Genomic DNA, 13646 nt, shown 5'->3' with positions numbered 1-13646 from the left:
AGCTCTGTCAATACGTGTTCAATTGGATTAATTTGAGGACTCATAACAGGCCATTTCAGTATGTTTTCTTCACATCAAATATTACTGCATTTACACGTTTGTTTTGGGTCATTATCATTTTGGTGGAGCTGTGACTGAGTCAGAGCTCTCTGACATTGGCCATTGTATTTCTCTTCAGAATGCTGATCTCCTGATTCATTATACCCTGCACAGATTTACACTCAGTCTGACACAGCAAAGCTGCTCCATAGCATACCTAGTGTCCTCCATGTTTCATAGTGGGGATGGTGTTTTTGCCTTGACAGCTTCATTTTTGTTTTTCTGTGAAAATGATCCGATGTGACTTAAGACAAAGCTTTTGTTCGGTTTCAGGGGTGTAAAGGACATTCTCCCAGAAGTGTTGTGACTTGTCACAATGCGTTTTAGCTCTAGTGAGTTTTATGTTTCCCTTCCAAAGTGGGGTCCTCCTAGATCTTGTTCCATGGAGCCCAGTTTCATTCCAAAAACTGGCATATGGTGTCACTGGACACAGTTGTATCATCTGTGGTATTTTGTAGGTCATCTTGTAGCTGTTTCAAAGTTTCTCTTCTGGCCTTACCCTTCAACAAACATAGGACCTATTTTTTTCTTGATCTTTTATTTCTTCCTTTTTTTTTCCATGTGATTCCAAACAGCACACAGAGTACTTTCCTCCATTTAAATAGACAGAATGAAGCTACCTGTGAAATTGAAGACAGTAGTTCACTTAAAATATTACTATAGTCCAGAAAAGCTATTTGAGGTAATGTCTGTGCTGCATAACCCTAGTGGTGCTGAGGGTTATGCTGAGGGTTATGCTTACTTATCACTATGGTCCATTTATTTATCACCACTTCTAACCAATCTTTTTTTTTTTTTTTTTTTTTTTTGTGTCCTGGTCATTTTAGAAGATATTTGCAGAAGAAGCAAAAATTCAGCTCGGTTCTGTTGTTTTATGGCAAACCAAAGGTGTGCATGTGTGCGTGGCAGAAGAGCTCAGTGAGGTATAAGGGTATGAACGCTGCAAGCACAATTTTAACACCACAGAAAATGCAGTTCCTGTGAAACAACAGGTATAGTCATTCAGCCTCCCATAGCTGCCTGAAAATATAGTAGGAAGCTACTGTATAGCAGTGGATGGCTAATTGACTTGGATCATAGATAAATGATCTCTGTTTTTGAAGTAAAGGTTTCCTTACACATGTGGGTGGAATGTGTACCCACCTGGTGTTACTTTTAATATATTTCCTTTATTCTCTCAAGGATTTTTCAAAGGAGTTATTTTCCCTATTCTCTTTAATGTTTAATCGTTTGGTGAGAATTGGGTCTTCGGAGAACTTTCCTCATCCATCTTTCAGCAAGTCTTCATTTTAACTGCAAGCTGCTTCAGTCTCAGGGGAATCAAAAGACAAAGACGGCAAGAGAAATGAAATAAGAATGGAGAAATAGAGAGGAAGGAAGGGAGGATGCTGACTGTCTGTCATTTGAATTTTGATTATACTTTAAATCACATTTCATTCAAATAGAGAATTTGGCCTTCTCTGACTTTTCAGTTTGTGTAATGGTCTTACCCTGTAGGGACCACCCATAAGACCCTTGGTTCTTTTACAGGTGGTGATGTTAAGAAAATGATCTACTTTTCTTTCATGTGTTGTTGGAACTACATATATCTAATTTGATTTGTAAGCTTAATTATTTGCACAAATAGCGTACAGCACCCACACTTTTCACTTTATATTTTCAGTATGGTGCTGATCAGTCATTCCCTGTCAACAGACACAACAGGGCTTCACTCGCTGACAAGCTCCTTATAATTCTGATGCTTCATCAGGATGTCTCCCACAGCTCTGATCTAACACTTCAGACGGAGCCTAATATTGTCTGAAAGACTTTGCCTCTGCACACACTGTCCCCTTCGACACGCCTGCCTCTGACTTGATGTTTCCTCCGGTGCCGCTCGGCGATGGCATGGGATGTTTCTTGTCTCCTAATGAGGCTGCCTCATTTGCATTGTGATTTCATTAGTACCGTCATTCATTATCAATTTGTATTTGTGGCTGGCACGTCTTTCCTCAAACAAAGTCATTGTTGTCGTTTTGTTGTCTCTGCATTCACTTTATTTATTGATACAGTGTTAGTGGAGCATATTACTCATAAAGGGCGCCACTGGTGATAATTTAATGGACAGTATGTTGCCCACAGGCAAAATAAAGGGACAGATTTACTGCACACTTCACTTGTCCAAGGCATTAGGGACAGAGAGAGTGCTTCTTCGAGACTTGACAGGGACAGGGTCCGTGATAATTTAGCCAATCTGCCTTGATTTCACTGCTGACAAAATAATCTGATGCATCAGATCTCAGGTCTGGATCAATCAGCAATGATCAGTTCTCCAGGTTTCCATTTGTTCCCTGTTCACAGTAGATAGACACTTCAAAAAATAGCTAACATGGTTACGTCAGTGTCCTAGTTAAGCAGAAAGGGTAGAGCCAATGCATGACAGCTTAATCCAGTCCTCTCCTTTTGCACCTTCTGCTGTTTCAAATCTTTGTCTAATCATTTTTAGACTCCTTAGAGTTGACATTAAACAGTGTTGCTCAAATATGAAGCTACAAGCTTTAGCCCATTCTTTGTTATCAAACCCATGATGAATATAGAGCCCTTTTGGGCATAACACCATTTTTACATGACAGGAAATATAAAAAGTAACTGAGTCTTATAGACTCGATGCCCCAGTTTTGTCTTGAGCCCAATGGGAGAGTTTCTTCCCCTCAGGACTGTCCAACTCCCTGTGGATTGCATCAATCCCAGCCTGCCTTGTACGCTTGAAGCAGTGTCTGAGTCAATACCTCCACCACGTGCCATTCAGAGATAACCACAGGGAGAGAGAGATTTTTGAGGATAACCATAAAGGTCTGGAGGTTTGACTGGGTACTACCCACCTCATCTATTTTAATTGGTACTGTGTGCTGACCAGCAGCCTTTACTGACAGGATGCTTTTAGGCAGTAGTGTTTTATTTATTTATTTGTTTATTTTTTGTGAATTATTCAAAACAGAAGTAAGGACCTAATGACAAGTCACATCACACTTTTTCCATACTCACTAGCCAACCAAAGCACACACTTAGCAAGAATTAATAAAAGAAACTCCTTCATTAGGTGGTTTATAGCATTCCTGCTTTTCCACATGGACTACAGTAGCTAAAAAAAACATTATTGTCATACCTAGAAAATATCTCAGTAGACTGTTGAAGCCATACTGTATGTGATTCTCAGCATTATGAATGAAGCCGTGCAGAGGGAATAAGCACAAGTAGCGATATGGGTCAGATAAACGCCCAGCAGACTACACCACCTTCACATCCATCTGAAAATGATTAATGGGCATATATCGCAAACAGAAGGGGGAAAATTGTCCAGCATTTTATCATCCCTGACTAAGAGTCTCTCAGATCTCCTTGATGAACACCCAGTCAATGGAAAATATTTTACTCCCTGTATTGATCTCAAATTAGGTTTTGCTTCTGTTGCATTCTTCTGCCACACAGATGGGCTGCATTTAGCCTGATTTACACAGTAGCTGTTGATTTATTTTTCTTTATGTCTGTAAAAACTTAATATTGAATCTCAAGACATGTCTGCACGTATTTGAACATTTACATCTGTTTGCAAAAAGTAAGTCATCTATTGGTATAACATTTTTTGTTACACTGAACAGCAGCTGCAAAATCATACTTATTTGCATTTTTAGGAATATAACTCAAACTAGTTTCCTATAGTGACAAGTATAAGTCAATTAGATACATTCAACTAAAGAAAAACATTTAAATTTTATAATAATATGGATAATTATAATAATACTTTAAAATGCACCTTAGTTCCCCGTTTTCTTCTAGTCTGAGCCTTTACAAGAATGATCTGTAATTTTTCATTCTGAATGTTATGAATACTGATACAGTGATTTATGAAAGGGATATATTCAACTGATGTCCCCTCCACATTTAGAGTGAAATGTATTCTTGTGTATGAAGTGTGATTGGAGTTTTTTGTACCCTTTAGTCTTCAAGCAAATGTGTAAATGTAGATAAAAAGAGTGATGAATTATTGTTGAACACGTTGCTGGACATCTGAAGGTTTGCTTTGACATTATGATCAATGGGGCTTTTTCATCACACTCTCTTATCTCCCTGAGAGAAACTAGGCCAGTGACCACCTACTCATGCAAAAAATCATATCACATATGCATACCCACTTTGATCTTCAGCATTACTGTGTCTTTTCTTACAAGGGGACAAGGTTTCGTTAGATAGCTTTCTTTTCTTTGACCTGGATACCCTTGTATGATGTGTTACGAACATTAATATACATATGTCTTAATTCTTTATCACATAGATTTTGTTTTTAGACTGTCCAAAGCGGTGGTTGAGCCAAAAGAGTTTAGATAGAAGAAAATATAAGCATAGCTCATCAGCTTGAAATATAATTGTTATATGCTGAATACATATGTTTCCTTTAAGATGTATAAAGTTGTATCTTACCTCCTAATGTACAGCTGCAGTTTTGTCTCCTTTCTGATCTGATTTTGCGGAACCAGCTTAGCTTGGCTAGACTAGAAACAGGAAGCAGCTAACCTGCCTCTTGCACTGTGAAATTCATTAATTATATCTACCTTTTATAAAAAAGACAGTTATTTTATGTACTGGACTAGTTCCTCGCTGTGACCAGTTGCCATGCAACTAGCAAGACTCCTGGAAGTTGCTAACCCAAGACCTAAGTTGTTAATTAGTGAGCTTTGGAGAATACTAGATGGCAGATATACTGAACTTTGGACAGAGCTGCTTCCAGCTGTTTCCAGCCATAATAGTTTTAACAGTCATTTCACAGAACCAAAGTGAATAAGCATGTCCCATAATAATGTGATCAATGTGAAATCTGCCATTTGGAATGTTTTCAAGGCTGACAGTCAGATGCATGTACTCACCCTTAACATCAAGCTTCCTCAGTGTAGACATATAAATTCTGCAACAATAATGGCTATTATCAGGAAACCTTGCACGCAGCTTTAATAAAATGCACTGCTGCCCCCACCCCACTTACTTTTTGTTTGGGCTCGCCCAAAAACAGAAGTGATGAATTTATAGTCTCACTTGCATGTATGCAAGAGCTTTGAAGACTGTGCTGCAATGAAGCAGTATGCATTATGCATGAACCTGCTTTTGAACATTATGCTGCGCCGAATGTAGAAATATTTTGTTTTCCCTCTTTATGCCTTTTTCTCTCTCACCTTCTCCCTTTCCTGACTACAGTACAGCTCTTCTCCCTTATTTGAGCCAGTTTGTTACAGCCTCATTCGTTGTTTCCTCACTTATTTAATTATTGTGTTTGTGCTTTACTAGGTCATAGAATTGTACCCTCAGGAGTGAGGAGAGCGACAGTATAGTTTTGGGGAGAAAGAGCAGTTGTAGTCATGAAATGCCCCATCAAGATAAGACTACCTTTTAATGTACACCTTGAGAAACAGTATTCTTTGTGTATATATCCGTCTTTGTTGTTGTTGTGGAGGGTATCAGAATTACAGAAGAGAAAAGAGACAAACACACTCAGGGTGCCTGTAGGTGTTCCTTTGGTTTGTGTGTGTGCTTCTTCTGCCCCTGGTTAGGATTGTAAGGATGAACAACTGCTTACCTGAGGACCACTTGATCAGTTTGTGTTTATACATACTCTGTATGTGACACCTCACTGATCACACAGTGTGTTCCCTGACGTTTGCCAAATTCCTACGTCTAGAAAGTAGATGAACTTTCAGTGCTGCATATTTCCTCCGTGCAGCCCTGCAGCTCTTCCACACAGCAGCCTTCAAATGGAGTGCATGTTTGTTTATTATCTGCATTTTCATCAGGACACTACATTCTCTTCTCCAAACCTCCTGTGTCTCTGGCCCTGCTCATCCAAGGCAGTCAGTCAACATAATGGGCTTGTGTTGACTAATTCCCAGTCATTCCTCAGATATTCAAAGGTTTCACATGCCAATCTTTGTGTGTGTGTTTCTTTAACAGAATGTCTCCAACATCAACAACATAGTGAAGCAGGTGTTGCTAATATTCCCGCATTTCTGTCTGGGCAGAGGTCTAATTGACATGGCCAAGAACCAGGCCATGGCGAACCTCTTCAGCAGTTTTGGTAAGAGGCCACCACCACTACCACAGCTTAACTAATCATTTGGCATTTTTAATGTCAAAAGTTCTCTCTGCTGATTGTGCTGTGATAATCTACCACTAACCTACCACTCCATTTGGTTGATTATGATTATGAAAGTCTCTCTTGTTGACTAATCAGTCTTATGCCCTTTCAGAGCCACCCTCGCTAATAAATAATAAAGTAACTACTTTCTGAAAACTGTATTGGAGCCTAAAATAACATTTATTCAATATTCTTCACTTTTAACGTTATTCCATTGTTTCCAAAATGGTCACTCTTCATCCCATCAGAGAAATGTTTGACCAGTAACAAAACTCTCAAACCTCCTCTGCAGTTCTACTCTCCACGTGTTAAATTTAGACAGGCAAAGGGAGAAGTGGGGAACAGGGATGTAGAGGTGGAGCTTGGGTTGAAGAGGCCATCCAGAAGCAAAGAGGTACATGAAAGAGGAAGAGGAGTCTTAACTGTAGAGAGATGAGGCAGGAAATAGCGGTTTGAGGAATCATTTGTGGCGGTGGTGAAGAGCAGGAACAGAAAAGCAATCACAACTTAAAAGGGCCGGTGTGGAGAGGGGCTATTTACCAGAGAATGAGACTGAAAGCGCTTTCGTTTTTCTTGTCTCCTTACTCTCCCCCCTCGGGCTCAAGGGTTGTAGAAGCTCAGGAAAGGAGGAACGAGAGAGTGCAGAAATGAAAATGATTAGAGTGGGGGGGGTGCAGTCACAGGTTTACTTACAGTACATGTTCATTAGCCAAAAGAAGCTTCAACATGAAAAGTACAGGACGTCGGTGACTTCCTCACATGACACAGGAGACAGCCCTTAACATGTATATTTAAGGGTAGGTGGCATTTAAACTGCTGCCTTTCAGCAAGAATATGTCTCAAAACACTTCAAAGAGCTGACAAATTCCTGCTTTCCACTAACTTTTGACAGAGATATGTTTGGCTGTCCTTGAATGAAAGCACATCTGGCAATTCCTTTTTTGTTTTGACAGTATTTCTGTTAAATCATCCTCTGAGCTATAAGGAGATAAGGGATGGAAATTAACATGCAATGACACATGGTCATAATGCATTTAATTACTTACCTTCTCCTGAGCATTCACTTTGTTTATTTCATATTTCCCTTTTTTCCTTTCATCATTCTATCTTTAACAGGGGAAGACCGATTCAAGGATCCACTCAGCTGGGACATGGTGGGAAAAAATCTCTGTGCCATGTCCATCCAGGGAGTTGTCATGTTTGCCATCACAATCCTCATCCAGTACAAGTTCTTCTGCAAACCAAGGTAACATCAATAATAGAAGTTTCAGTATGAATTTAAACTTTAAATTAGTTAAAAGAAGTGGAAACTGGCTACTTGCTTCTTCCTGGCACAGGATCTTTTCCCTTTTTTCAGTAAAGTTGTGAATCATCATCCAGTATATGACAGATTAACCATTTCACTTCTTGTCTCACTAAGTCACTAATGTACTGTCTTTTCATTCTGAAGCATCTGTTGCACAGTGAATCTGTTTGGCACATACCGCTCCACTCAGTTTTCTTTTCATTTTTTTTTCCTGAGTGTTTATTTACTCCAAAAGAGAGATTGCCTTGGAAACTGACGCCTGTGACTTCTACTATTTATGAAAATTGTAGATATCGTTTCACTGAGCTTAAACTCTGACCAGGATAATTTGTCATGTGATTTAATGTTAATTTTAATGAAGGGTGTTGTTCTAACTGTGGTTTACTTCTCTCTGTCAGACTTATTTCAGGGAAGTCATTATCTGCAGAGAAAGAGGATATCGATGTTTCTAAAGAACGTGAACGAGTGTATAATGGCAAAGCCCAGAATGACCTTCTGAGGGTCTGTGACCTCACTAAGGTACTTGGACAGTACATTTTTAACTCTTGCTAAAATGTTACTTTTCCTACTTAGTTGCTCACATAGATTTTATGTAGATGATGTGTTTTATTCCTAATTTTTTATCCCCTTGAGCTTATATTAAATACATGATTTTTTTTTATTGTTTATGACAACCAGCCACAAGTCGAAAACCTTCTCCCCTTTGACACATTTGTTTTCCACTACACATCTGACCATTTGCAAGCAAATTGTGACATGTATGTTACATTTTTATATAATGAAACTTTTCGTGCCAATCAGAACAATATACACTTTCCATTTCAATATTTTAGCTCTCTATTCTATCATTTATCTAGTCTATGAATTTTTCTATTTTTACTCTTATTTTTTTTTTACCTGCTGTTGTTTTTAGTTCACTACTTCATGGCACGTTCTTTATGAGCATAAGACAAATAGCTTTGAATCTTGAAAAAGAACGACAGAGAAACAGTTTTTTTTCTGTAATTAACCTTTCTGGTCAGGCATAATCTTATTTTTTCCTGACGTGACAGTAATAACTCACGCTGTTTTAAACCTTAGACACCTTTTAAATTGCAGTAATCTGCTACATCTGCACATATGGATATGGATGTGGGTGGGCAGGAGGAGTTTTTGAAGTTTTTTTCTTTTCCTACTACTTGCACCTGTGTTATTCTGTTTGTGGGGCAAATCGGAAAGACAGGTCAGTAGCATGCAGCTGTGAATTTTCACAAACATAAGTGGACACAAGAATCAAACAAGATTGCACTTTTAGGAATTTACAGATCTGTTCCTACACAGCTCCAGCCCTCCACTCTTTGCGGTATGTGAAGTCGAGCCTGCTGTGTTAGTGCATGCCTCAACACTGCTGAGATTAACGCTTCATCCACCGGCAGATGTTCCTTCCCTGCAGGCGGCGTAGCAGCAGGAAGTGTCACCACAGCAGCCTGCTTTTGCAGCTCCAGTGCTGACAGCTGGACGATCTAACAGCCTTTTGCTTCGTACCACCCTTTGTCACTCCTTTACTCCCTTGGCCTTCACAGTCTCACCACACTTAATCTTTCACTCATTGCTCACAGACACAGACGTGTGCCACACTCCCTAGGGTAATTACTGAACAAGCACCGAGTAACAGTTGGATGGATAATGTATTACAAATCATTTCACAAGGTGAAAATGTGTGCAAGGCTGCAGCAATGTTCCTTTATCAGGTAAAACTTGTAGAGTGAACTTTTTCTAAGACATTCTAAGACAAGTCTACTGCACTGTAAATACAATAAAACAGTGCCTGAGAATATATCTGATGTGATTAAGCGTGTCTGCTGCTGACAAGCAGCTCAGCCATTGTTCGTGTATACCTTCATAGTTGACAATATTTTCTGAGATGAGACACAGTGAACCATCACCGCACAAAAACAGCAGTGTGGTGGCAGAAGGCATCAGGATTCTTCCTGTAGTGTCCTCGTTGACTCCCACCACAGCTGTGCCTCATCCATTTTGGGTGTAGATAACAAATTGATCAATGTGCGTATGGCTTTGGTGGCCATGCACCACAGGCTGGTCCTGTCATAAATCTAAGCATGCCTCTGAAGCGATCGACAGGCCATCAATCATTTGTCAGATTCCTGTTCCTCCCCTTCCTTTTCCTGCTCCTCTAAACACGGGTGCTTTGCTGTGTGCCCCACCTGCTAGCCTCCATTCAGATGCTGCATTAGCGTTGGCACTGTAATCGATGGAGACTCTAATGGAAGTGTGTCCATCTTTGTGCATTTTCCAGGCCCAGTGCTGTCAGTTTCACCTTCCAGTCACTCACCAAGATGACAGAGAAACTTTAAAAGAACCTTGTGACAGCATTTGAATTCAGAAGACTAATGTGTGATAAGGTGCATGTATGCTCATGTAATGATATCTACTCTGGGCATTTAACTGGCTCAGATGATTGTTGTGCTGTTACAGGTAAATGGCATTTGTCTACCAAAATATTTATGGGGAAGTAAACAAGCAAACAGGATTAAAAATTGGTCTTTATTGTATTTTTGTCACAATAACCAATAAACTACCACTAGTTGGAACAAGACGGCGTGAAGGGGGACTGGAGCTCGTCTGATGGTGCTGTCGAGCTTTGGATAGAAAAACTGCAATCCCCTGCCTTTGGCTGAGTCAGTCATTTGTGGGATGGATTGACCACATTTTCAGTGGAGCAGTTTCAGTGTCATGGTATACTGCCTGACCTACCTGTAGCATTCACTCCTCTGAGGTCTATATTTAAAGCTTTTACAACTGCCACCATCACAATCCCTCAGCTGTCTCGTCTAAATAGATAACAGCCTGCTTATCACGAGAGACGTTATGGTGCTTGAGTCAGAGGGGAATTATCCTAAAATTACCTTCCTCCATACATTGATCTGCTGTGTGGGATGTAGCTTCATTAAAAAGTGGTATGTACAATCCAGCTCAATATGTATCGAGTGCAGCTGCCAGATGGTAGTGAAAGAATGATGGATGTGTGCAACTCCTGCTTTTATCAAATGTTTCTGATGTGCCAACTGTGTTGTAAATGCAGTATAATTGTTCGTCATGCTTGAATTTACATTTTTCTCATAGCGTTGAAATAAGGCTGGGCCAGCTGACGTTTTTAATGCTGGCGATTTGGTCTGGAAATGTTATACAGGAAATGTGTCCTTATACCTATACTGATAAATGTACACTGTCAGTTTTCTGTTTTAATGAACGTTCATGGTCTCAGCCTCTGACACTCACAGGTGCATAAAACACATAGTGTTCTTAGAGAACTATGTTTTTTTAACTTTTAAAAAGTGAAGAAAATAGACAGCAGTACTCACTCTGGGCACAGTGCTGTCCTTGAATTTGAATGCTAAATGTCCAAGCTGCTCCATTCAGCAAAAACCGCAAAGGCCTTCCTTGTCCGTTCACGTTAGAACAAGTCAATGCAGCTTTCAGACCACATACCAAACCCTCCATAGAAAACAAATCACCTTCTGCAGTGAAATATATTGAATGCTCACATGCTTTATTCATTTTTTAACATTTTGACAAATCACATTCTATTCAAGTGTTGTGTTTTTTAACTACTCTGGTGAGACTTTCAGCCAATGCAAATTTGAAACCCACCAAGGCTGGACAGTGGAGAGGATGTGAATGCAGCATGGAAAGTTTTCAACTGAGAAAATATACCCAGCTTCTCATTTTGCTGCATGATCGTAGCAGCATACTGACTCTCAATCAGGTCGTGAGAAGTTTCCTTCATTAGTGATCACAAGAGTCTGAATATTCAGTTTGCTAATGTGTTCACCAGAATAACTTTATATGGTGATAAAATTTTAACATGTTTACAACTTGTTCACTGCCCCTGACCAGAACAGGTACTGCTGTACCATTCATTTTAACATGCTAATAGCCAACCTATGCTAGTGACACATTAGGATTCACCTAAAGTGCAGCAGAGGCTGAGAACTACACGTGGTAAGACTGTTGTATATTTCATCACGTTCTTACAGTGTCCCTCCTTAAAGTACTTTTTCCAGATTAAGCACAGCGTGCTCTTTCACTGCAGTCATCTCACTGTATGTAAGACCACTTAATGTGGCTGTACTTGAAGTTAGTGTCCATGCATAAAATATTGGTTGGCTTGTGTGTGTTGAAGGTTATTGAGGGTACTGAGGTGGTACTCAAAGTGTAGACAGATTTCCTTATGAATGTTGTCAGTGCAGTCACAAATACTAATGTACAAGTCTGCGTCTTCTGCCCCCCTGTGCAAGTGTCAGATATTTTTTATATTGGTTCAAATTTGACTTACTCTAAACTCAAAATTTCGCTTATTGTTAAAATTTGATTCCTTCACTTTTTCTCCCTCACTCTCTTCTGTCTCTCATTTTTTCCCTTATTTTTCCACCTGCTTCTTCCATCTCACCTCTTCCCTGCTGCTCTGGTCTATCGCTCCATATTTTCTCATGCCATCCTCTCTGCTATCTTTCTCACTGTCTCCTCCCCACCCTCCCTGCCTCCTGCCTTCATCCCCCCCTCTCTTTCTCTTGCTTTCTCTGGCTGGCTGGTTGATTCATTTTATAGTCTGTTCCCTGCAGGTATATCCTCGGAAGAGCACCCCTGCTGTGGACAGGCTATGTGTGGGCGTACCTGCTGCAGAGGTGAGCCAAATGCAGCTAGATCACACAAACACCTTTTCAAGCCTATATTCTGCTTGCTCTTGTCCATGTTAAAAGATTTCCTTAGATTTACACATTTGATAACTTTGGAAAATTCACCAGCACCGCACATTTGGCAGACATGACTTCATTCTCTGTTGCTGAAAAGTTTGGATATGAATTGACTGAAATAAGACACGTTTAGCAATGTGGTAATATTAATGATAATATTTACAAAATATTGATACATGAGAGAAGGGAGCAGTGAGAAGAAATTCTCTGGCTGGGCTTTGATTAAAGTCTGCAGTTATTCGGAAAAGATTTGAATTGGTGTTTGGCTCAGCCTTTCCTCTAACTGAGCCGAATCACAATATCTTCCAAGCACTGCTTAGAAAAGGCGTTAGGAAGAGCACTAATCTCCTTATCGAGCTTGTTTTCTGCCATTATACTCCTGCCAGCCATGCGTGTGCTAAAAACACACACAAACAGGCTTGTAGGAGAACATTGCTCGAGCCACAGAATCTGTGGAGTGAAGGCATGAGGACACAGTTATGTTTAGCTCAATTCATCAGTAAATTGGCAGGAGGAAACAAACTTGGCAAATGCAACAGAGTAAACTTTTACAGTTTTGGACAGAGATATCTGCGAATTGTCTGCGCCTTATTCTTTGTAACATGTTCCTCGTTACACGTACACATACACACACTCACCATCACATGCACACATATACTGAATTAAGCGTGATCACAAAGGCTGACAGGCAGTCGTTCTCGTTGGGCTTTGCTCTGGTATCCATCCTCCCTGCCACTGTTTACGCAAAGAATAATGTAAATGCCAGTGGAATATTGTGGCTCTGCTGATCACACGCTGCATTTCCATGCATTATTTACATCGAGCTTAGCCCCCTTCTATGCATTCACAAGCACAAGTCGCAAACAAGCTGTGATCAGTGAATGACAGAAATCAAATATTTATGCTGGAGTCAGAGTGCCTACAGCAGGTCACATGACCACAGGGCTCCACAGAGCAACTTCCTGCTGTGTGCCCTCCAGAAGGAAGTAAAATGAGCATCATCAGGGAGAAAAGAAGAAGAGAGGATAGTGTTGGTTGTAGGAATTTACAGGGGAGAAATGTATCTGGGAGTGTTTGGGTGTTTACAGTATTTGTTCCTCTGTGTTGATTTAGTGTCTGTTGTTTTGTTTATGTACAGGCATATATAAATTTATTACGTTGCTAAACATTGGAAAAGTCATGCATATTTTATATGTTCTGTCTTAATTATATATTTACAACATTTACATAATCTAAAAATAAACCTCATTAAATAAATTACCAGACAGGATTTATTGAAAAGAAAGCTCATCAGCATTCAGAATACTTCAAATGCCATCCAACCCTG

At 39.9% G+C, this 13646-nt stretch overlaps 1 protein-coding gene across 1 annotated transcript in view; it reads left to right on the top strand.

Moving 5' to 3' along the window:
* Positions 1-13646, top strand: part of LOC113142728 (phospholipid-transporting ATPase ABCA1) — a 122454-nt gene that overhangs the window by 87782 nt on the left and 21026 nt on the right. The window contains exons 40-43 of the mRNA XM_026327911.1: positions 6076-6199; positions 7376-7505; positions 7964-8084; positions 12188-12250. Of these exons, the coding sequence (XP_026183696.1) occupies positions 6076-6199; positions 7376-7505; positions 7964-8084; positions 12188-12250 (438 nt within the window). The remainder of the gene's footprint in view (positions 1-6075; positions 6200-7375; positions 7506-7963; positions 8085-12187; positions 12251-13646) is intronic.

This window comes from Mastacembelus armatus, chromosome 18 (assembly GCF_900324485.2).
Source record: "Mastacembelus armatus chromosome 18, fMasArm1.2, whole genome shotgun sequence".
In the NCBI taxonomy this organism is placed as follows: Eukaryota; Metazoa; Chordata; class Actinopteri; order Synbranchiformes; family Mastacembelidae; genus Mastacembelus; species Mastacembelus armatus.
Note: the sequence above shows the minus strand (reverse complement) of the source record. Positions and strands in the feature narration are given on the sequence as shown.